This window comes from Lichenostomus cassidix, chromosome 2 (assembly GCF_008360975.1).
Source record: "Lichenostomus cassidix isolate B80296 chromosome 2, HeHo_3.0, whole genome shotgun sequence".
Classification (NCBI taxonomy): Eukaryota; Metazoa; Chordata; class Aves; order Passeriformes; family Meliphagidae; genus Lichenostomus; species Lichenostomus cassidix.
This window is the reverse complement of record NC_139482.1, coordinates 17531640-17557252: the sequence shown is the minus strand read 5'-3', so window position 1 is coordinate 17557252 and position 25613 is coordinate 17531640. Positions and strand designations below refer to the sequence as shown.

The following is a 25613-nucleotide window of genomic DNA, read 5'->3' as shown; positions in this document are numbered from 1 at the left end:
TACAATAATGGTATACTTCCAGCCTCTGTAGAAAAAAGTCCCATTTATATTTCTTAGAACCTGGCAGAGTTAATACCTACAGATAATAAGATACTCCAGGTGAAAGTAAATACTGTTTGTCCTGGCACAGGGAAGACAGATGATTGATAAGTTAATGCTTGTGATCTCTGTTTAGGTTCTTTATTTTTCATTTGAAGATAAAATGGACTCTGAGAAGGCAGCAGTTTTAGACAGGGAATTTGTATTTCTTGCAGCCTTGGGTAATATGGTGTTGCTGAAGAGTGGTGATGCTTCTAAGAGAGGTAAAATACTCACTAGAACACTCTGGTAAACACTTCCTGGTGAAACTGTCAGGAATGTACTGGAGTATTTCAGAGAGCACCACTATCAATTGAGTTTACCCTGGAAAACTGTGAAAATGTCCTGTACAGCAGTTAAGCCAGTGCAGGCAACATTGTACAAAACTGAATTTCAGAAGACCAGAACACCTACAACAAGGCATTTACTTCCTGCCCACCAAAAATGTGATTAAAAAATTTGGGGTCTGTGTTCTTGTAGCTTTTTTAAGTTTGTGTAAGCACAGTCACTTGCCTTGACTACTTTGGGTTGTGCTTTGTATCTGTTGTATTCATTACTGCCCATGAGCATGATCCCACCACTCCCTCTCCTTCCTCCTCTGACATGCAGCATGATTTCCTGGTAGCCCTTAGGGGAACGTTTTATCTTTATGTTGTAAATTCACTTATATGGCCTCATGTTCATTTTTTTTTACCTTATGTTCAACAGTCCTCTAGACATCAGCATGAAAACTCTGGAAACAAAATGCAGGATGTTCTGGCAGAACTGAGAGAAAGGGGAGGATGTGTTTCTTATCATTGCTATGTAGCAGGTAGGGGACCAACGGAAAGTCATATGCTCTCACTGACAGGTATGATTCAGTATAGAAACCCACAGCTTTGAAAGTCCAGTAAAATGAAGTAAAATCAGAATTAATTTCCTGCTAGCTATCATTTTGTATAGTTTTCTTACATTGGAATTTCATTATTTTGTATTGGAACCATAATGTTAAAGCATGACTTACTATGTTTGAGGAGGTCTTGAAAAGAAAGCAATTTCTATTGTTTCTAATAAAAATTGATATTTAAAAAAAAACAAACCAGTTTTTCCAAATAAAAATTGGGAAACTTCTAGACATATAAGCTCACTTTACATAAAATAATTATCTAAACAAATAAAACCAAATACTATACCCTCCATTGTAAAATGCAAAATTTGATGATCCAAAAACATGGGATCGAAAAATGTTTTATGTCTTTCACAGTTTTGAACTTTGTACTACCTGAGTTCTGTCTCTTCAAAATTGTAATGCACTTGGATGTCAGAATTAAGATCTAGGTAGAATATAGACACTTCAATCTCAAACTGTTACTTTGAAAACTGCACTTTATTTGTCAAGTTAGTCAAGAGATGGCACACTTTTTTATTTGATGTTAATCAGGGAGTTGTGTCCATGGCCTGGTGAAGAATTTTGCCAGCCTTGGTAAGAGCAGCTCAGCTCACACTCATTCCAGAACTGGATCAGAAAACAAAATGTTTGAATGTTTCTACAGGGCTCAGCTGGGTGAATATTCCCAGGACATGCCCAGCACACACCATTTGGCTTGGGCCATGCCTGAGGGATTTGATCACCTACCTTCATTTAAGGAGCAGATGGGGAAGGGCTCATATTTCCTTTTACATAATAGTTCACTGGGCAGATCAGTCACACAGAAGGAGTCAGGCTTGATGCCTTCCTAAGCATGAACAAAACAGTCTGCAGCTACCTCATTGCAGGATCTGTTCTGGCCAGTAAGCACTCTGCGTCTCTTTTTGAAGATCTGCTGCCATGTAGAAAAGAATGCAGGATTAATAGACTACAGAAACAGAAAGGTTGAACAACCTCTTCAGCTTAATATTTGGGGGTAGCAATGAGGCTTTTCCTTTGGGAAAAAAAAGTCTGGGTCTCCAGTACCCACTTTAGTTTACTGCATAGACATGTAAATTTCTACTGTAAAATGTAGAAACTGTACCCTACCTAGAACAAGATCCTCATAATTAGGTGCTCTCCTGCAAGGTGAAAAGCTGCCTTAAGCAAAGGTAAGAACTGAGACAAGGTTCATTCCTCCACAGCTGTAACCACTGGGCAATGAGACAGAAATGAGCATCACAGCCATCAGCTGTGCAGAATGAAAACCAAATGAGATGTGCTCAGCTTCTTGACAGAGAGGGCATGTAGATGGTTATCCCAGGACAGGGATGGAGACTGAAGATCCTGATTTGAACGAGGCACCTCTGAGTCATCCTCACTGTAGTGTCTGTGCTTGTGAGAGAAGTTGACATGATGTAGTACCCTGCTCAGCTTCCTGCATGGTCTCTTCCAAGGCTTGTGCAAGGGATACGCCACACATGTGCACACATATCCCCCAGACACACCCTGCTACCCCCACTGCTCATTAAAAGGAATTTTCATTTTGATTTGGCATTGAAAAGCACAATGATTAATATATAGCACATCTGCATATGAAGAAATACAAATCTGGACTGTGTTGATAAAAGTTCAGGTATGATTCCTACTTTTCTGATGAATGTGAGCCAGTAAAGCAGCAGACCAAACTGGTGGTGGTGTCAATGGGATTGCAAGTTGCAGTCGAGGTTTTGGCATGGGAGTGTCTAATGCTTTGACCCTGCACCCATCTGCTTTTGCTTCTGTGTGTGCTGGGACCAGTGTGGCTAAGGGAATAATTCCAGGCTCTGCAGATGAGTTTTTGGCTGAGACCTGTTTCTGAGGGGTGCTTCTGGTAAACACCTTGCTTGCAGAAGTGGTCTATCCTTCCCTCGGCAGGCACTGAGGCTGTACAGATTGCTGGCAGCAGTACCACCAGCACTTCCATGCTTCCCTTCTGTTGCCCTTGATCCCTAAGCAGTAGGAACACTGAGGTTAACTTACACTTGTTTTATCTTTATGCTAGCAGGGAACAACTGCAGTGTAATTTATAGAACTGGGACGTTTCAAATAGTTTCTGTTTACCCACTGCTAAACATTGTCAGGACACACTCCCTCAAACCATGCACTACAGTGCATTTAGAAATTGAAATGAGCCCTTTCTCCAGGAAATCTCTGTTGGTGATTAATTTTGGATCCTGAAAGCTCTAGAACAAAATAGGTGTTTGTTTTCAGAACCAAGAGCAACTTTTATTCTGTTACTTTTCTCACTAAACTTGTCTTCAGGTGAAAATAAGTCTTTTATTAATTAATGTGGGCTTTGAATGATAACATATTATTTCATCCATAGCTTCTTTGCATAAATCTGCACCTCTTCTGCTACATGATTCATTTCTCTGTAAATCCAGCTCATTATCAACACAGAGTGTAAGAATGGAAACTGCACAGGCAGTAAACATTTACTGTCCAGTGTGTCAACTTACTTACAATAGAAAGTGCACTGAAACATTTACTATATTCATAGCCTTCTTGCTGGTTTATACAAGAGTCTTCCTCCCAACAACTATTTGGCACTACCTGCTTTCCTTCGGAAGACTGAAAAAAAGAAAAAGAAAAGGAAAAAAAAAAAAAGGCAAAAACCCCAAAAAAACCCCAACCCTCCAAAACCAATCAACCCATCAAACAAAAAAAAAAAACCTCCAAACAAATTCCTATGTAAATAAAAGCCCAAACACATTACAACAAAGTAGAAGAAGAAAGCATAAGAATGGACAGACAGGCTCAAGCCAGAAGTCCATCCAAGCAAGTAACCCATCTCCAGCAATTGTCAGTACAGGAAAGGTAAAGAGCATGGCCCAAATACATTTCTGCATTTCCAGAGTACTCTGCTAGGTTCAGCACTTCACAGCTGAGGGGATTTCTATGTGTCTAGGGATTTAAAAATACTTTTAGATGGAGATGAAATCACATAGCACAGAAATGCATGTAGAGCTGCCCACTGGCACATCCAATACACAAATCCTCTAGCTCTACAGCTGTGCCACTGCTCCTTCTCTCCTCCCAGGCAGCTGCACCTCTTCCCAAATGGCACAGAGGGAAATGACTAAAAGACTCTGCTCTAGCTCTTTCTGTGGCCTTTGCAATACAACTGTGTATATGGGACGTGATTTTTTCAGTTCACCAGTACTGACATTGCAGCAGATCTTTGCAGATAAATTAACAGTCCTTTGGCCCTCTTAATGAGCTTATTATTTTTCTATTATAAAAACACTGTCTCTGACACTGAAAAATATCGGAAATAGTGGAATAATTTTATCTGGCCTTCCTTGTCCACTGTTACCCACACAAAATTTAGAATTCATGTACAGGTAGGGTATGCACAGGAATTAGAGAAATGCAGGGGGAGAGACATACACATACACACACATCCGTGTCTTTGACCTATAAAAATGTTATTTGTAGGACATGGAAGTAAATGGAGTATTGGAGGTACAATGAGCTAGTAAAAGCTTTTCTTTCATGAAGGAGTGAGCTTATTTGCATGCTAATGAACCAGCTAGTTCTTCCAGCTCACTGATGTTTTACTGACATGCTAAGATGCCATCTATGGAAATCTTGTACGAAACATAATTTAAGCTAGTTCTTGCTCGAAGTTGCATAGATGTTGGGGGAAATACAGCAAGATGAGAAGAGCAATCATATCAAAGTAGGCAGCAAGTCCTGTTCTCATGCAGCCCTTTGCCCAGACTACACCCACCTACTCAAATACTGTCCACAACCAGCTCTCCTCAGGCTAGTCCTGCCTTGCAAGTCAGCACAGCCCAGGGTTTCTTTGACCTTGTCTTTCAGCAGACCAAATATTTGGGCTCTGGAGGATCTCTTTGCCTAATTTAGAATAAGAGACAAAAAAAAGCTCTTCAGCAAGAGGTATTCGCTGCTGTTTTTCTCTCCCTCATCCATGCTGCATAAACATAACAAACCTCTCCATAGGCTACATAGTGTGTAACATCTTTCCTTTTTGTGGTGCCAGGGCTGTGCCAGTGTTGTGCCAGTTTGCTAAAAACATGGTGCCAAGTTCTTGTGAAGGAGAAACAGGTCCAAAGTCGTTTCACCTCTTTGTTGCAAGAAAGGTTGAGCTAACCACTGCTGGTCCCACAACTTGCAGTCTCACTGTTCCCCATTTCTTTGTTGCTTTCCTTTGCTGTTTCCAGGAGGTATCCCTAGATTGTCTTACTGTGTCTGGTACTCATCTCTTGTGTTTTCTAATCTACATCCTGTAGTGGTTTAACATCAGCCGTCAGCCCCACAAAGGCACTCATGCACTCCCCGTCCTGTAAGGGAAACGAGAGAATCAGAAAAGTGAGAAAACTCAGTTTAACAGGTAAAAGCTGCACATGCAAACAAAGCAACACAAGGAATTCGTTCACCCCTTGCCATGGCCAGGCAGGTATTCAGCCATCCCCAGGAGAGCAGGGCATCATCACATGTTAATGGTGACTTGGTAAGACAAACACAATCACAATCACAATCACAGAATCAATTAGTCTGGAAAAGACGTCTGAGATCATTGAGACCAACCTTTGACCAGACACCACCACATCTATTAGAACATGGTTCTAAATGCCGTGTCCAGTCTTTTCTAAACACCTCCAGGTTTTTAGGAGCTCCACCAAGACTCCACCACCACCATAAACGACACCACTCTGAATTGTCCTCCCCCTTCCTGCTTCTCCCCCCAGTTTGCATATGGAGCACAATGCCATATGCTATGGGATGTCCCTCTGGTCACTTGGGATCAGTGTCCTGCCTCTGTACCCTCACAGGTTCTTGTGCAGCCCCAGCCCACTAGCTGGTGGAGTGAGGAGCAGAAAAGGCCTTGGTGCTGCACAAGAGCTACTCAATAGTAACAAACACATCCCTGTGTTATCAGCACTGTTTCCAGCACAAATCCAAAGCACAGCCCCATATCAGCTACTATGAAGTAAATTAACTCTATCCCATTCAAAAACAGCACATCTTTTTTCTACAGATCAGCAGTGCTTCCTAGTTATAAGAAGGATTTGAACAAAAAAACCCACACCATGGCATGTTTTTAATTCCTTTTTAGTATGAGCTTCTCTGAGCAAGGTGCTTTTAGTGACACAGTCTGAAAGAAGATTCCTTAAAGGCCAGGTGTCAAAAAGATATTAAAGAGTCAAAAGGCTTTTCAAAATGTCAAGTCATTAGTTTTAATTGGCATTAGGGAACATATTATGAAAGACTGGAGGTCTGCTCAGTGTCCCAAGATATAACAGATGTTGGTAATGATATCTAATTTCCAAAGTTGGAGAATTCTGTGACAAATGGGCACTCTTAAGACACAGTTTATCCACAGTAGATCATACAGAAGAATCACATGCTGTGAGTGCCAGTTTCTTTTCATTACACTATTTTTGCTGCAGACTTCTAATGTAAGTGGGTTTAATCCTACATTCACCTGCTATTAATGGGAGCTGCATTACCAAAGAGAGAACTAGGAGAATAAAGGCTGGCTTCTAGGTATAAATATGTGCAAAAAAGTCAGGGACTGTAAGCCCAAACATTGGGCTATTCAGGTACTACATTTCTTCAGGAATTCCCAATGACAAGAAATTACCAGGAATTGACTTTGCCAAATTTACAGCTGGGTCTAAGTAGCTCACTGCAGTTTCTACAAGCCAAAAACTGTGTGGCATGTGGTACAGGTCTAAAACACAAATAATGTGAAATGCAGGGTGAGCTCAGGATGCAGTGTCCCATGTGCCAAGGATCACACTTGTCCAGTGCTCAGGGTGTCTTCTTCAGAGCAAAACCTCTGGTCAGAAATCTGCAGTTATTTACACAGGGATTGTCTGTAGCTTTTGTTACCTTGGGATAGAGGAGGAATGGGAGTCACAGAATCATAGAATGGTTTGAGCTGGGAGAGCTCCTAAAGTTCACCTCATTCCAACCCCCCACAATAGGCAGGGACACCATCCACTAGGCCAAGTTGCCCCAAGCCCCATCCAACCTGACCTTGAACGCTTCCAGGCATGGGACATCCACGGCTTCTCTGGGCAACCTGTTTCAGTGCCTCATCCAGGGTCTACCACTGATTCAGCGTGTTTTTGTCACTTGCTGAGTATTTGCTGACCACTGAAATTCAGTAGTAAAGAGTAGCACAGAGTTCAATCATGTCTGTGCTCAGTTTTGATACTGAAACACTGCTGAACATTAGATATGGTGGGAAGGTATCTGCGCTTGGCACTCAGAAATTAAAGCAATGTCCTAACAAATGTGCTAACAATACCTGACCTACCAGTATTTTCTCTTGCTACATGAATCTCAGTATGGTGTAGAAATAAGAGGTCCATGTGAAATCTAGAGCCTGCTCTGATCCTTTCTACCCTCTTCCTATATAGCAGATATGGACAAGACAAAAGCATTTACCACAGCAGCACTGACTCATTACACTCTGCCTTTTAAAAGGCTCCTCACCTGAAGGTCCCACAGAATTAGGTTCTCCCCAGAGATCTGGACAGACTTGATATCACATGAATCTGGAGAAGTTTTTGCTCAGCTCAGAGCTGCTCAGATAGGTCCTGGATAGGAAACCCCAACTCCTGTTCCTCTGGGAGCAGGATGTGCTGGGCCAGACTGCCACCAGGCACTTCATTTTCATGAAACGGAAAACCAGATCATGCCTTGAGAACAGATTGCCAGTTTTTCCAACAGATATTTGGTGAGCATACTGGAGACCAAGGACTATAACTGAATCTTGAAGTACTGCTACAAGAATGAGTTTAAGGCAGGCAAAGCACTCAGGTAGTGCAGAACTGCACACTGTGCACCTGCACACCCCTTAGGCAGTTTTTTGAACTAGAGTCTCTTCCACTGCTTCTACCTTAATACATCTTTCTTATTTTTCAGTTCACACATCCATTTGATAAAATCAAAATCTGGTTTTATGTAACTGGGAAAATAAAATTAAAACAAAAAAGCTCCAAAAACACAGATGTCAAATTATTTTTAGATATATAATCCCCTCTACTGTCCATCAACTTTATTAACAGTGCTGTTCCTTACTCTGTAATTCCTTCCCTAGTGAAATCAAGAGGTGAGTCCAACATCCATATCTGGCCACAAGGCAGGTGTCCCTTGCAGGGAGCCACAGAGTGTTTGAGTGCCCCATCAAACCCCCCCAACCCAGGGCACAGCCTTTAGGGGTGCCGAAAGCTCTGCTGCAGACTCTGAGCACAACACTTCGCACTGGTAAGAGGTGCTGGTGGCAGGCAGATGTACCACATAAAAAAACATAACAAACTTCTTAGCCTCTTAACTTTTTCAAATGCATCGAGATTTCCGGAGGACAGATGTGCAAAGAGGTCTTACACAAGTCAATCAGAACTAGAACTCCCAGCTAAGCCATTACCACCACTGGTGACTGGGGCAGTGGCAGTACAAAAGAACTTAAGGTCCTTTGTAGGAAGTGGAGAATGCACACTCAGCTCCCTGCTTTCTGCTTATCTTCTAACCAAGAGCACTGCAGTGAAGGTGAGTTACCTGCACAAAACCAGTGGGTCACTCTACCAGATGTACCTGCATCTCAGCAAAGGTGAGATGGGGAAAATGCAGTCTTTGGGGAATTTTTAAAGAGCATGGTTTTGTGCTTTCCCTGATTAGAAAAAACATTAAAAATAAATCTTTGTGGGCTCACAAAAGAGAGAAGGAAATAAGATTCATAACTTCACTTACATGAATCCCAAATTTAAAAATAAATCTAAGATTAATGAGTGGGACTAAAACTTGTTCTAGCAAGCCCCATTCTTCAGTAATTCCCATTTTTCTGGGGGAAAAAAGGCAATCTCTATTATCACGGAAGTCACTCTACTGAAGAGAGCCAATTTCCCAATCAGAGTGTGAAGCATGACATACCCTACTCTTAAATCATTTATATTTTACTTTTTTATGATGCAATCATGAATTAACTTTTTCTGCATTTGTAATGAGAGAATAGAACAGATGGTCAGGGCTTAGTTCAGGGTGGTAAATCCTTTGAGATAACCTACAGAAAGCTGCTGCTATGGCAGTTGCTGCCAAATAAGTGTTCATTCAGTGCTCTGTTCAGGCTTTGGGTACTGTGTGGAAGAACCATCTCCATTCTGCACTACTTTGGGACACAAGGGATAAGAAATCACACAAAGTTTGTGGAATGTATTATTGCTGTCTGTGTGGCTCAAGAAACTTGGATGGTATGACACATGGGATGCATAGGGCAATGCAGGGAAATAGCCTGGATTTGTTGCTTCCCAATAGCTGCCCCTGAAGATACACATACTCCACACCAGACTGCATGTCTACTTTTAGCTGAACCAGGGGCTCAGTTGCAGAGTAGAGTTTTCTGTCAAGGAGTGATTGCAAACTATCCATTTCACTTTGAATTCATGCCTTCACTTGTTTTGCAAGAAATTTCTCATAGCATTTAGAATCCTAGAATGATTTCTACTGGACAGGACCACCTATGGAGGGCATTTGGTCTAATGCAGCTCAAAGCATTTGTCACAGTGGACCAAACCTGTAGGTCCCTTCTAACTGGAACTATTCTATTCCATTCTCTTCTGTTCAAATTCCACCCTTAGACTCCAACAGAAGGCTCCCGCTTAAGCTAGTCCAAAATATGACCTCTTATTTTCTAAAAATAAAGGTTAGAATAATCAGGTATCCTATAGCTTATGATTAGCAAAAAGAAATATTAAACCATAAAGCAAACAAAGCAAGAAGATGTGTGTTCATTATTTCTGATGATGTCTTTGACCTGAATCACATCAGGCTGCTCCAGAAATGAACCTAAGCAGAATGCATAGATCAGCTTCAGGGGGGTTCAGATCTGCATTCAGTCTCTGTGTGTCACTGGAAACCAGCAATATCCTTTTCCAAGGTATTTTGACACTTCTGCTTCTACCAAATTTTGCCAAAATATCTTTCCATCACTGGAATTCAGCACCAGAGCATTATCACATATCTTTAGATAGTGTTTCCATGTGGAAACACTCCAAGAACTCAGAGTTTCATCACACCTGAGTGGCTGGAGGCTGGCTGTGGAGCTGGATCAAGTCTATTAGAGGAGAGGAAAGAGCCTGCTGAGGAAGGATGTGGAGTTACTGCAGTATTTCCCACAAAAGCATTGAGGATTTCTGTGGGGGCAAACAGAGCTCCCCACAGATAAAACCTATCACTGAAGGGCTTATGCCAGGCCCCAGTTCTTCACTCCCCAGGGACCTGGGCACACAGCACCACTACAAGTGACAGGTCCAAGACAAATTCTTGCATGTTGAGCTCCCACACATTTCAATGGAATCACCCCATAGGTGCATTAGGTATGACAAAGTGAGCAGAGCAAAACTGATTGCATACAAATGCCTACAAAATAAAACCACCATAATTTCAGTGTTTTCTCCCACACATAGTAATGTCAAGGGGCTTTATTAACAAAAGCTGTGTAAGCAGAGGTTTGAATTTGATCAGGGTTCATTTGACTTCTGCACCTCACTGCTTCCTGGCTGACTGCTCAGTATCTGCAGCGTAGGCATTACGTGATGCTCTGCTTGTCCCCAAAGCCGTCAGTCAAGACAGAGCCTGAGCCAGGAAATGGTTAAGGCAGGAATAAATATTAGCAGGATAATCTGGACTGTGACTGCTTCCCTCTTCCCTCCTGCTCTCGCCTGCACATGTGCTGCTGCTGCTGCTGCTGCCTCGGCACAGAGCCACGCTATGGGAGGAGCTGAGGAGCTTCTCCCCATGCACATGTGTCTAATGGGATACTGTGTTTTGGATGAGGATCCTTCCCTGGATGCAGCTCGTGTACGTGCTGGAGTCAGGTGACATTCTTAACAATAAATCTGCTGAATTACAACTCAGGGAGAATTTACTTGAAAATTTACATAATGTAGCTAGGGGAGATTTTTAACTGCTTCCCTTTGTGCATAAGGGAGAAAAAAATAGGATGAAAATTAAGTAACAGCTTAATTGGCTTTTAGAACAGTCTATGGGGAGAAAGGCAGGCCGGATGTCTGCCTAGCTACACAGCTTGGTGTGTGCTGTAACCATGGGAGGCAACATTACAAGCATGACAGGACAATGATTTGGTTTTTCAGCACTGAAGATCTGAAAAATGAATTACATCCAGCTGGGGGGGTTGTTTTCCACTTGAAGAAGACCTGTCATGCTGGTTTGGATGACTGCAGGTCAGGCTTCTGTTGGAGGGGAAAATGGAGGATCTGCTGTGCCATGCACCACCTCAAATGTGGATCACAGCTATTGGGATGAATGGCATCTTCCTCTTCCACCATCACCCTCTTTTTAATCAAGGAGTGATTTGCAATGAGCTGGGTAACTGAGAGGATGATGAGCCTGATGCCTTGTGCTCCTTGTGCTCCCACTGCCCCCAGCTGCATGACCCAGGTGGTCACTTCCCTCCACCAGAACCTGAGGAAAATGGCACAGTAGCAGACCTGTGTTGGTTCAATTCCCATTGCGTCCAAACTGCTGCATTTTGGGATGGTAACAAGAGAGTAACAGAGAGCTGCAAAGAAGATATTGACAGTTCATTTTTTATTTAATTTTGTCTTTAAAAAAACCACCAGTTAAATCAATGTCAATTACATTAAAAGATGCAAGTTTCAGGACTAACCACTTTCTCTCACCCTCCTTCATTTCTCAGATAATTCAGGGAGAACTCCATTGATTACCTGTCCTCCTCAGGACCAAACACTGTCTGAGATCAAGACCAGGAATGTGAGGCCTGTTTTCCACAGATGAACCAGAGACAGAGGCCTGGAGTGACACCATCACCTGCCACCACTTTCCAGCCCTAAGCCACTTGCCAGAACTGGGGGAGTGCCAGATGGGGTCTCTCCTCTCCAAAGGCTCCCTAACATTTCCCAATTCCCTCCTAAACCATGGCTAAATGACTGATACAAGATACTGTAGGGGTAAGCTAGAAAGTGTTCGGAAAAATCACAGGATTGTCACTTCCCAAAACAGCTGAACATGGAAAAATATTGTCCCTCTGCCTATAATATGGATGCTGCCCTCTGCCAGCACCAAGAGCCCTGGCAAAGCCCCCTCTGCCCTGCCAGCAGCACTGTTTTCCTAACACCCTGAACCACACTCCTGAGGACTCACAGGCATCACATCTCCAGGATTTTTATCCAGGTACTCTGGCTTCACTCCACCGTGTCTTATTACACAGGACAAAGCCATAAATCAGCTGTGTGCTGCACTCCCCCCTGCCACTGCAGACAGTGAATGCACCATGTAGGAGCCTTGCTGATATCCATCCTTTAGTGCAATACTCCGTGGATCTGAGCAGAAGCAGTGATTACAGCCATGGCACTGATCATATGCTGTCTTGGATGTCCTCAGCTGCCATGGAACTCACTGTCTTAGGCACAAGGATGGTTCAGTAAAAATGTGTGTATACAGGCCTGATAACACAAGACTATTTTTTAGCTTTGATTTTAGAATTAGGCTAGAAGAATTAGACTAAAAAGAGAGTAATTTTGTATTAAACACCATTATTAGCTTTGTTATCCAATGTAATAAAAAAATTTCCTTCCACATCCTTCGGAAAAGATAAACTAATTCCAAATAAGAAATGGAACTATTGGGGAAAAGCAGACAGTAGCATTAAGGCTAAACCTGGAAAACTAATTTGTGTTGAGGTCTACTTTTAAGGACAGGCTGCCAAGCTAAAACACGTGTCCTATTACAGGTATATTTATAGGCCAAGCCAAAGCAGCTGTGACTGCAAATCACCCCAGGAAAACAGGAAACCCTCAGACAGCACAGCCCCTTCACCCCCCCTCGATCAATAGCAAGAGAGCAATGCCTGTAACATGCATCCAGGACAGCACGAGTATGGCATGCAAGTACCAGACCAGTTCTCCTTAAAAACAGCTTAGAATGGCTGCAAGCAAATGTCTCAACAGGATTTCGTTATGCTTACGGCCGCAGCGAATGCTCATTTTTAAGCTGGTCTCTTTGCCTCTCGGTAAGAAGCGATCGAAACCTTTACCTGCAAATGCCGCATCGGCATTTAAGCGGCTGCTTTATTCATTGCTTTTGTCAGGTGTGATTGTTTAGGTCGAACGCCGGGATTGCACGCTGCCGGCGTCTCCCCGGTGCCGCCCCGGCGCTATGGCGGCTGGCCCGCTGCGGAGGATGCTCGGGAGCCGCGGGCTGCTCCTCCTGCTCCGAGCGCCGCTGCCGAGCGCCGCCCGCGCTGCGCACAGAGCCTCAGGTACCGCCCGGAGCGCGGCAGGGGAAAGGGCATCCCGACCTTCCGGCCGCTTGGAAAGGGCTGCGTTAGCGTGCTGTAGGGGTTTGGCTTGAACTGCAGGGTAAACTGTAGGTTTTTTGGTTAAACTGTCATTTTCAAATTCATCCCCCGCCCCCAGTCTTATCTCTAGCTTGTAAGAGATGAATTCAGGCAAGCGTTTATTCCTCAGGAGCTGTTTGTTTCTCAAGGATCCCGTGCTGATGGGAGGCAGGCTGGGAGGTAGTTCCCCACCTCGGTTTTTTTATTAGGAAGGTATTAAACTATTTTACTCGCTGTTTTTCAGCCAGTCTATTAATTCTTTGCCAATCTCATACACCATAAGTGTTCCTCATGGTGTGTATGGACTCAGAGGATGCTGGAGGTTTGCACCATGGTGGGTGACTTCTGCTCTTCTGTTGTGTGTTCCTCACTGAACTGTGGCCCCATTTCTCTTGGGCTGTAGGTGTTGCTTTCTTCCAGTGCTCCTTCTTAGCACCACTTTTCACTGGAGCCTGTGAAAATTGCCAGTGTTCAATAGCCCATGGATGAACATTAGTTTGAGTTTCTGAGGGTTTCCAAGAGATTTGCCAAGCCTTTCAGTGATACCCAGGGATGAAGAAGGAGCACCAGCAGACCACCAGTTATCCTGAGCCAGGGCAGAGGGCTTCGCTGGGAGAGTGGGTGGTACCTTGGGTCATAGGTACCCATTTCCTTTACTAGCCTTCCCAAGCAGTTTGCTGGAGCTGCTCTCTGGACGTAGCACACCAAATGGAGAGCAGATGCAAAGTCCTGCACTCACCCCTGCTCATGTCCCTGAACTGCCCTCTGTGCTCAGTCTGTACCCCTAGAGCCTTTGGGAGAACTGAGATGATGATGAAAAGCATCAATGGAATCTAACTTATCTTACTAAATTATCTTTCTGTATCCAATTGAAGACACAGGTTCTCTGACTAAACAAGCTGAAGCAACTGTTGCTACAGACTGGAAAAAAAAATTGACTCCGGAGCAATTCTATGTTACACGAGAGAAAGGAACTGAACCGGTGAGCAAAAGTGCTAATGCTGTCCAAGGGTGAGCCACCTCCTCTGTCTGCTGGGCACTGAAAAACCTGCCTTGGGAAGCTGTCACCACTCAGTTTCTTCACAGGATTTCCCCTGCCTTCCTGTGGGTGAAAGTTAGACTCAACATACGGAATGGGGTGGATTTTGTTCTGACCCAGACTGTTTTGCAGATGAAAAACATTCTGCATTCTTTTCATATTTTATTGAGTTTTTTTTTTCTGGGATACTTTGCTGCCAGATCAGCCATCTGTGTAGTAGGAGTAGAGGCCCCTCCAGAGGAGAGTGAGATCATGTTTTTGTCCTGTAGGCTCGGGTTTTTGACCATATGTAGATTAACCATGGAAATCTTAAACACAGCACTCCCTTCAGGAGATGGGTTATCCCTCATGTGCCAGATCACACACCCATATGTCCATGCCTTTCCTCCTTCTGTGATGGAGGCCAGGTAGCATTGTGGGTGGAGTGCTGGTTGTCCCTAGCCCAGAGGCAGATCTTCTGCACACGTGGAGCAAGTACCATGGGATTAGGCCATGTGAACTTTGCCCAAATCCATATCAGTGAAACAAGGATCTTGGACCATGCAGGAAGGAGGAGAGTCCCTTTGTAAAGCCACTTTAAGGTTGTGGCAGTCCATAGCAGAGCCCTGGCCTTTGGGATGCTGCACATTTCACCAGTTCCTTGGAGGTTATGACTCCATGCTTGGTACCTGGATGATTTATGTATCTGACTGGTCTCAAAGTTTGTGGGGGTAGGGGGTAGTCTTCACTACTAATCCAAAGGCATCCTCCCCTTCATTTCTTTGGGCTGCTAATGTTTGTTCTTCAAAGCCCCCCTGCAAAGCCTACTTTTTATGGTTTTTCTCCTGTTTTGAGTCTGATTCTTACATGCTTGTTCCAGATGGTGAGCTTTTAAAGACCTGCATTATTAACTTCTCTTTTTTCCTTCCTATTGTAAAAGCCATTCAGTGGGATCTATCTGAATAACACAGAATCAGGAATATACTGCTGTGTGTGCTGCAATGCCCCACTCTTCAGGTAACATCCTTTGGATTTCACAGCATCTTTAACATGTACTAATTGTGGCAGGAGGGGCAATGTCTTTTCATGAATGGCTTGGAAAGTGTTGGTCCAAAGAACAATCCCTTGGTGCCCAAGTGCTGTGTGTAACTCTTCCAGGATGCCTGGAGTGATACAGATACATGGTAAGCCTTTTCCTTGAGCTCATGAGGATTGCCAGTAGCCAGCACATGATTGTTCCAGTAGGGTCTGCCTGTTTCTCCTGACACACACTGCTCTTTTTGGTTGATAATAATTCTCTGTTTAGGAGGTCCTTAAGCCACAAGCTGCCACAAAATATGTGTATTTATGCATGAGTATCACTGTGTGTTTGCTCTGTTCGTGTGCTCCCCCATACTCATTTCTTCCACTCATGCTGGAGGGACCTTGGTCTGCCTTTTTTCTACTGTTGTGATGTTCTTATTACTTGGTCCCTCACATTGGAGCTGAGGCCTTTGCTTCACCCCCACCCCCTCTTTGTTCCCTAAATTAAATTCCACTATTCTTGCCTTTTTGTTTACATTTACTTTTAAAAACCTGGCTGCAAATGACTGCACGGTTAACCTCTGTTCTCTTTCCAATACTATGTATTTTGCAACTTCATTAACATCTAAGTAAAAGGAAATAGAGTGCCTTGGACTAGGATGTGCAGAGGGTGTTTTGTTCTTGGTGACTGAACCAGGAAAGACAGTTTTTCATATTTTTGGTCTAGAAAATAGCCCTTATTTATTCCCAGCTGGGAGTTGAATGAAATGTGGCTGATATGCCCAAGTTTATGAAGACTTTAAAGGATGAATCACAAATCAGAACTTCAAATGGGATGCTAAGGATCAAGAGATCTGGAGAGTAAGAACAGAGGGGAAAATATAAGGGATGTATTGAAAATAAACCTAAACTAAGCAATTAAATGATAATTGTGTACAATTAGTTTTCCTTTGGCCTAGTGCAGAAAACTATTGTTATGCAAACATACATTTGCTTAAACATCTAATTTTCTGTAGACGATTGCTAATGAACACTTATAAATAAATTTATTTCTGATGTTAGCTCAGCATTACAAAATATCCTGAAGACAAATATAAAACCTTAAAATACCTCTGGAAAATTCAGATAAATTAGAGAAATTTTAAATTATGAAGCTGTGGAAGAATTCCTTCAGATTTTTCCTCAATTTAGGCATCTTTTATATTAGACAATTGATATTGACAGACCAACACGAAGAGAGAGGAGGGAATTGCTTCTGTTGTTAGACTAGTAACAAAATAGTAATATAACCAAGCAGTCAGGCTGCCTTTTCCACTGTCCAGCTCTCAGAGAAGTACTTTTCTTCACAGCACAAGGTAACACAAAGCCTTGTAGACAAAAAAAGCCAAACTTTCGGGAAAAAAAACCCTCAAAACTTGTAAGAAAATTGGAAGCTATTAAATGTGCAACGTGGTCTGAAAATGTATTTTCCATGGAGGTATTATGCTGTGGAGAACACTAGCAATGAGGGGGAGAAAGGGTATTGGATAAGAGATTCATTCATCATGTTTATTTCCTAGTCCATTAAAAATGTTCTTTCTTTTTCAAATGCATTAGATCATTAGGTTCAGGTAAACATGAAGTATTTCTTCCTTTCTTTGAAACATGGGTGTATACATTTATACCAGAATTTATTACCTTCTGCTACCAAATATTCATTTGAAAGAGTTGGAAATACATGGAACAAACCCCTAACCTTTATAGATAGCAAATTGTGGTGCTTTAATGAAATCTCAAACCTTCATCAAATCATAAACCTACCGCTGAGATTCATACAGCAAAAAGCACTTTTTAGAATTATCTGGATTCCATCCAGGACAACTGAAATAGGGATCAAAGTAAATGACATGTGTTGGAGGAATGGTGTGTCGAAGGCTAATCTAATGCATATGTTTAGGGAAAGTCCATTTATCCATAAATTAAGTGGTGAAATACTTCAAAGGACAAATATGATCTTGAACAGCAATATTTTTGGGTACTAAAATGTTTCTATTAGGGAATCTAAGGGATATTACTGTTAATAAAACCACACAGAGACAATTTCTGTTGAGAGCAAGTTTAACAGCTCAAAAGATCATTCCTTTAGCAGTGCAACACACCTACAATAGGTATTGTGAGTGGCATGTAAGGGACAGAGTCAGTCAGATACAAACCCCACACAGTGTTAAAGACCTTCCTTGACTCTGTGTGTTTTTAGAGAGGATCTTTTTGTCTACATGTGAATACGCATAAGGATCCCTGTGTCAAAAAAACAAAGAGTTTTGATAAAAAAGAACAGAGCAGATGTATGTCAGGGAAGCTCAGAAGTCATGTATGGATATGTGTACCCCAGGTTACTCTTGGGGGCTCTGTGGCTGGCAGGTACAGTGCTCATGTGGTTTTGTGGCAGGGAAAGCAGGGAGCTCTCTTTGGCCTGGAGCCCTAAGGCCCTTCACAAACACAGAGTCTGCAAACTGCTTTTGCTTCAGAGTAGGCTGCTCCTGTGCTGTGTCCTGTTTCTCTCTGGATTTATGGAGAGGAGAGGAAGGAGAACATTTCTCATGGCTATTTGTGCATTGATGTATAGGACTAAGCAACAGCTCACACTAAAACTAGCCTTTGGTCATTCTGTGCTTGCAAATCCTCTTTTATTTCCACAGCTGCATTGCTCAACAACAGCCCTGTACAGATGATTATGAAAATGGTGGCTCATGCACTATTCTTTGGGTTGGATTTTTAAAACTTTTTGTCCAGCTTGTTTGTCTTGTCTTTATGAAAGGCGTTGAAATTAAGATTTTCAGATTTTTCTTCACGGTGTTAACAGCCCACCAAAATATACATTATACATACTATATACTTTGTTTAAAATTATGTCTTAACTAACGTTCTAATCCTTTGCTCGAGCTGCTGCTGGTGTTGATGTCTCCATCCACCACTAGATGCCAGTAAGAGCATTGGATTTGGGAAAACCCGTGGGAAACCGAGAGGAAATGGCTGTGGTGAATCTCCAGACCACTTATCTGAGTGACCACTTACATTATGTGAACCGACCTTCATTTCTTGCTCTAACTCACACTGGGTCCCTCTTCGATAAGAGAAGGTTCATATTGCTGTCAAAGCTTGCACAATTTTAAGTAGGAGAGATTATCTCATTTCTATACCAAATCCCAAAAATATCTTCTGATCATATTTTCCAACAAGGTGTAGGTTTTAATATGCAGCTAAACAGTGCTGGTCACCCTGCATGTTAACAGGAGGCACCCACAAGCTGCCAGGCTCTTGTGCTGTTTCTTATGGCTGTGATTATCTCTTGGGAAAAGTAGATCTCTGTGCTGTGAGGATTTGTCATTGGTTGATTGATGACTTGAGCAAGGCTCTGTGTGATTTTCCAAACCAGCTTGATGGCTGACTGCAAGACAAAGCCATCACCATCAGGCACGAGCCTGGTCTGGTGGGCCAGCCCAGCCTTTGTCTACTTGTTTCTTCTTGTAAACGCTCTTCTCTGAGATTGCTGGATTGGGCCAGGCTTCAAACTGCAACTTTGTAGGTGTAATTCAGCTAACCACTATAGCATAGTGTTAGTATAGTGTTAGTATAGTACAGTTATCAGGAAAAACCGTTTCCCAAGCTTTATAAAATACCAACCTGTCATTGAAATAGAAACAGTGAGGCAAAATCTCCTGTTGTGAGTTGATCGAGAATTCCCTTTGGAAAAGAGTTTCCAGCACAGTTTGATGTCAGTGAGAAAACTTCTACTGTGCCAAATATTATTAATAGTGGTACAACACAGGAATGAGGAAAAAAGCCTATGTTCTTAACAGAAGCAGACTCTTTTGTAACATCTCTGTTATTAATTAACAAGAAGATCTGGTTTCCACTGTAGCTCAGAAAAGAAGTACAATTCTGGGACTGGATGGCCATCGTTTTCTGAGGCTTATGGTACTTGTGGCAGAGATGAAAGTAACACCAATATCACGAGACGACCAGACAACTCACTGGGATCAACTAGAACTGAAGTCGTCTGCAAACAGGTACATTTATTTTGGAGATGATGCACAAAGACACAAATCTTAGTAGAGAAGGTTTATTTATGACCATGAATGAATCTACCTAAATACAGCAGTGAGAATTACAGGATCACTGGAGCCATTCTGTCTCAGCCTGGGATGAAGAAAAGTATGTGGCTGGAGAAAGCAGTTGTGTATGTACAGCCAAGGGCTGGAGTTTGGACAGAAAATTTACTCAAGGTGTATGGCAAGGTGTGAAAAGAGACAGTAGAAAGGACTCTGAGATAGGGTCCCTGCACCTGACCCATCACAGGGACAGTTCTTCCTCATTCAGTCCTGTTAAATATTTGCTGTACATGTTCTTAAATTATGCAGAGATTGAGACACCAGCCATTGAAGCCATTTGCAGCCATTACTATTTGCCTTGCAGGGTGGTGGTTGTGCCCTGCATCTCCAAAGCTATTTTCTGTGGATTCTCTTGTTTCACAGAAGTCACCCTTCTATTCTTTCTAGCTATTTTGAATCCCTCAGTCATCTCTTTTCTACACTAGAAAGGTCCAGTTCCTTCAAGTGTTCCTTTTTATGCAGTGTTTTTTAGTGTGCTGATCATCCTATTGCTCTGTTTTGCATTCTTCCCAACTGACTCTTTTCCTTCTGGAAGCAGAGTGCAAAGCTGGACATAGCACTGCAGCTGGGTGCAGCCTGCAGCAGGGGTTAGAGGCTGTTCAGGTGTGTTAGAAATGGTGTTCCTGTCCTTACACCTTTACCTTTCCACAGCCCATATTACACAGACACATTTATTTTGGGATCTGCTGTAATACCCAAAGAATTTCCACCCCTAACCATTTCTTCCCAATCCTGAATCTTTCTTACTTTTGTTAAGGTATAAAAGTATGCAATTGAATTTAATTAATTGCATCTGGATTTTGTTTTTTTCAATGTCTGTGTGTGTCTGGTTTTCTAAACAGTTAAAATTATTCATGCTGTCCTTCAGCATGCTTGCAGCAGGATTAGGTACATCTGCAAATGTAACAAGAATTTACTACAGTCCATTATCTTGGTAGAGTTCACATTTGCAGCCATATGCAGTGAGCACCTTCAAGAGCCCCAGCAGAAGACAGCCTTCCAATTTTATAGTGTCACTGATAGCTATACTGAGTCTAATATTTTCACCTCGCTAGTTTGAGGGGGGAATCCTCAGTTGATCTGTGAGAAGGACCTACAGTAACTTATTAATTAACTTGAAAATTTCATGATATATTGAAATGTCTAGATCCTCTCACTCATTTCCTGAACTTTCTGGCATTAATGCCTTTTGACTTGCTCTTCTGGGATCTGCTTGTTTGGAGGCAGATATTTGCCCACTGACCAGATGTGATTTCTTGTCACTCCCCAGGACTCCCCCACTCACACAACTCAATAGTGATTTAATCATAAAAGTTTCTTTATTCAGGATATCACAGTAGATACCAGCATAATGTTGGTCCATAATTGCAATGGTAATAATGCAGTAACAATGGTTTCTGGTCACCAGTGGAGCTCCCCAGGGCTCAGTGTTGGGCCCAGGTCTGTTTAATATCTTTATCAATGATCCAGATGAGGGGATCAAGGGCAGCCCCAGTCAGTCTGCAGACACACTGAGTTGGGTGGGAGTGTTGATCTGCTGGAGGGCAGGAAGGCTCTGCAGGGGGATCTGGACAGGCTGCATTGATGGGGAGAGGCCAGAGCTCTGAGGTTCAACAAGGCCAAGTCACAACAACCCCTGCAGTGCTACAGGCTGGGGACAGAGTGGCTGGAAAGATGCAAGTTGGAAAAGGACCTGGGAGTGCTGGTCAACAGCAGCTGGACATGAGCCAGTGAGTGCCCAGGTGGCCAAGAGGCCAATGGCATCCTGGCCTGGCTCAGCAATAGTGTGGCCAGCAGGGTCAGGGCAGTGATTGTTCCCCTGTACTCAGCACTGGTGGGGCCACACCTTGAATCCTGGGCTCAGTTCTGGGTCCCTCAATTCAGGAAGGACACTGAGGTGCTGGAGCATGTCCAGAGAAGGGCAGTGGAGGTGGTGAAGGGTCTGGAGCACAAGTCTGATGGAGAGCAGCTGAGGGAGCTGTGGGTGTTTAGCCTGGAGAAAAGGAGGCTCAGGGTGACCTTACTGCTCTCTACAGCTGCCTGAAAGGAGGGTGCAGCAGGGTGGGGGTTGGCGTCTCTTCCCAGACAGCTGGAGACAGGATGAGAGGACATGGCCTCAAGCTGTGCCAGGGGAGGCTCAGGCTGGACATCAGGGGAAATTTCTTCATGGAAAGGTTTGTTAAGCATTGGAATGGACTGCCTAGAGAGGTGGTGAAGTCACCATCCCTTGAGGTGTTCAAGAAGCAACTGGACATGGCATTAAGTGCCATGGATGTGATCAATCACCACTGATCTTTTCCTGAGAGGTCTTTTCCAACCTAAATGATTCTGTAATTCTGTAGCAATACAATAATAAAATGGTAATAATTTCTGTTGCAGTGTGATGCCCATTTAGGCCATGTGTTTGATGATGGACCCACACCTTCTGGGCAGAGGTTCTGTATCAACAGTGTTTCACTAAACTTCAAACCAGGCTCTGGTCAGTGAGAAGTGTCTCTCTCTGACTTGCAGAATGTTCTTTCTCTGTTCATACAGCACGCTTGTGAAAAACTCTCATGCTTTTAATATATAACTCAAATTTTAGTGTTTATTATGTAGTAGCTTTGTTTTCTAGCTGTTATCATTGTTGATAAAATACATATTTTTGTTGCAACTCTTTGGCAGTCTATCTTTTCGTGGCTAATGTGATGTGTTGATCTGCTTATTGAATTTTTTAAATTAAAAAAAAAATCAACCTGTGCAATAGTTCACATTCACAGCTATCATCATTAATGGTATTGAGGCTGCTGAAATCAGGTGCTCTCCTGAACCTGACTGCCTATTCTGAGCAGTACTTGTAGCCCTCAGGAACACAGATATATATGGCTGATCACGGCAGAGCCTGTACTTCTGTAAAATCATCATATCCTTCTAAAGGAAAGCAAGAATAACGTGACTCTTCAAATAAGGTCTGAGGGGTTCTTCCCCCTGATGTGAGAGATCTTTAGCTGAGCCAAGTGACTTTTCTGTGAACCCATAAAAGCAAAGTCCTGAAGCAGGACCTGATTGAAACTATTTCAGGCAATGGAACCAGTGGAGACATGGAGTCTTTCTTCTTTTAAATAAATTATTTTGATTCTGTGTCCAATAGCAGAGCTGAAATAGGGTTAGCTCCAGAAACTTCTCTTACAACAATTATATGATTATAATGCAATGGTATGTGTAATATTTTCAGACTTCTGTTATCACTTGTGTATTTCAGAATCCAAAAATAAAAATGAATATGAAATTTACTGTCTTTGAGAGAAATAAATCAGCATCAAAAACCAGTTTTGGTAAAGTGATGCTTTTGATGCCTTGTCTGTTCCTCCTTGTACAAGTTTGTAAATACTTCTGCATTCCCCCCAGTATTGTCATTATGGTTTGTCCTAACAGCAAAATAAATCCTGTGTCTATTAAATTGAGCTTTCTTTCCTTCAGAATTTTTTCCAGAGAAAATAATCTCTGACTCAGAACATCAGCTTCACTAAACTGGCTGGGTTTAAATGCTTCCCTGCTGAGAGTTACTAGGCAACATCTCATTTGGCTTTACCTACAACAGACTGTTTCCATTCTCCCCACTTTGGTTGCCTCAGTGATAAAAAGTGTGTGTTCATTTACCAGTGTAGTCTTAAAGCTGTTTAGTGTCTTCAGAAAATGGACCTTTGCTGCACTGAATTTACTTCTGCTCCTTCTGTCTTGGAGCTCTGTGGTTTTTCATTCTCCTGTGTATTCTACAGGAGAACTCTACAATTCCATAACTTTTAAAAATATCAAAGAGCCAATGATCACTACAGTCAACCTAAACCAGAATGGCACAAGGGCCACCAGAGGTGTGAAGCAGCATGACTGAAGCAAACACTTGGTGCCACTGATTTTAAGTAGGGTCATAGGTGGTGACAGTCCCATTGCCATCAGATGTGTCTGCTAACAGCCCCAACACAGCTTGCTGTGCTTGTGCTGCATCATGCTCTGCCTCTCAGGGGTGCCCTTGCATTACCCCCTCTATTGCCTGCCTGCTCAGATCTCTGCTCTCGAGCCTTCACAACGTGTACAGAAATCAGTCTTTGCAAGCTCTGAATTCGTCTTCCCCCCTATTCTGATATACTTTCATCCACTGTTTGGTTGTTTGTTTTTCTTGAAATCTACTGCACAGCTACTGAAAGGTTATTTGACCTTTAAAAGCCCTTTTTAGTCAGGAGCTTTCCCTGCTCTCCTTGCCTTTCCCAACAGGAGAGGGCTCTCTCAGAAAGGGGAAGGTGTTCCCACGTGGACTTCTGTGTTCAGCCAAGTGCTGGTGGGAGAAGCCAGCGTCTGCCTTAGAACAATGACTTTTGGCTGGGAAACCAATGGAAATGCTCCTCATTTCTCCAAGTGGCTGAAAGTTGAACAGAACTGGCAAAACACGTTTATTTCCTTTTCCCAGAGATTCCAGGTCTTGCTGACACCTTTTCCAGGTGAAAGTGCCGTACAAACAAAACAGCCCACGAAGCTGACAAAACAAGTATCCACACAGAGCTGTGTGCAAATCACTCTCAGTTTAGTACCTTGGATGGATGTACATGGTTGGTGGAGATAAAGTCTTAATGAACTGGCAGCTTAGTAGCTGCTACTGACAGAGGGAGCTTGCCAGAGAGTACAGAGTAGATTTTACATCTACAAACATCACTACATGCAACTGGACGTTTGGGGTGAGCAGCAGCTGCTGCCTCCTCACTCATGCAGCAGGATGACCAGAGGGAAGAGTCCTGGAATGCCCCAGTTCAGCTTGGGCAGTGTTACTGATACATAATCCTATGAACAGATCCATAGCTTCAGGAGCAGCGCCTGACCTGCACTACACTGATATGTCACCAAGAAAACACAGTGAAGACCCTGAGAAACAGACAGTGAGATAAGCAGCCTTGTTCTGCTTCAAACAGGGAAAGTGGATTTGACCATGTGTGTAAAATCCGAGTAAAGGCACATCACCCTTCAGTGTGGTGTAAACTGTGGGGCATTTGGGACCTCTGAGCAAAAGCTCTTTGGGGCAGTGTACTTTGTTATCTTCTGTGTCTGTGGTGCCAACCACACCAGGACATATCCCAGCTAAAGGCCCACAGTGTTACAAGATCATGAAAAATAAAAAACAATAATACTGGAAGGCATTCTTAAAGAGTGTCATAGGCTACAAGAATTTCCTCATGTATCTGCAATTACTTCGTTCCACCATAGTGAATAAAGAACAGCTACTTTTCTGAGCTGAATATACTCTGCCAGGCAACTGCAGATTTATGTTCCATCCTTCATATCTGAGGAGGTTTTACCATGGTTATTTCATTAATTAGTTTCAATGATGATACTTTTTATCCCATTGTGTTTTTAAATAGCCTTTTTATAAATCGTAATTGGGGTTTCTGCATAATTCTTAAGAGATTTTTACATCTTAAATAAACTATTTAATGACTTTCTTAGTCTTTACAGCATCTCTACAAGCAAGTAACTATTCTCAATTTTACTAAGGGAAGACTTGATGAGAAAAATTTAATTGACTTGCTCAAGATTTCAAATTACATTTGCAGCCAAGCCAGAATTAGACTCTGCATGGCTCATGACTGCATCCATAGATCAGACACTGCTTTTTTAAAACTTGTCTTGGTATTTGATTGTTTAGGGTGGAGAGGAGTGTGAATTATCAAAATAAGGGAGGTAAACTTAGCATAAGGTTTTCCAGCTATGGTATTAAAGCCACATCTAAGCCAACACCGGCAACTTGGCTCATAAAGAGCAACACCTGACCTCTTTCTCGGAGCAAATGTAGTAAGGGCTTGGTTCAAAATTAGAGAAAAGATAGAGAGAAAATGGGAAAGAAGGAGCAGGTTTCTCTTACTAGAAACTTCACTCAGAAGAAAATCAAAATGGGCAGAAATTGTAACGCCCATTATTTTAGCCATGTGTCCACAGAATTGTAGTGATGCTCTTTTCTGTTGCACCATGCTGCAAATAATTTGGGTTCCTTTTTATGCTTGTGGACAGCCTAGTCTGATTTTGGTCAGAACACAAAAA

The 25613-nt window shown here is 42.7% G+C and overlaps 1 protein-coding gene and 1 long non-coding RNA gene across 4 annotated transcripts; one reads left to right on the top strand and one right to left on the bottom strand.

Annotated features, from left to right (window-relative positions):
• Positions 1-1443: 1443 nt before the first annotated feature.
• Positions 1444-13171, bottom strand: LOC146440887 (uncharacterized). 2 transcript variants are annotated; one of them, XR_014849708.1, is made up of 3 exons: positions 13056-13171; positions 1694-1877; positions 1444-1573 (listed from the first exon to the last, which is right to left on the bottom strand). It is a non-coding gene; the product is annotated as an uncharacterized LOC146440887 (long non-coding RNA). The 2 variants fall into 2 exon arrangements; XR_014849707.1 differs by having other exon boundaries at positions 1694-1880; positions 13056-13143.
• Positions 12779-22858, top strand: MSRB2 (methionine sulfoxide reductase B2). Of its 2 annotated transcripts, none has more exons than XM_085050520.1 (5): positions 12779-13031; positions 14234-14340; positions 15317-15393; positions 19301-19448; positions 21930-22858. In XM_085050520.1, exons 1-5 carry the CDS (start codon positions 12944-12946, stop codon positions 22035-22037), a joined length of 528 nt encoding a protein of 175 aa, XP_084906646.1. In that variant the 5' UTR covers positions 12779-12943; the 3' UTR covers positions 22038-22858. The 2 variants fall into 2 exon arrangements, with proteins under 2 accessions (XP_084906646.1, XP_084906645.1); XM_085050519.1 differs by lacking the exon at positions 12779-13031 and adding an exon at positions 13151-13280.
• The last annotated feature ends 2755 nt before the right edge of the window (positions 22859-25613 follow it).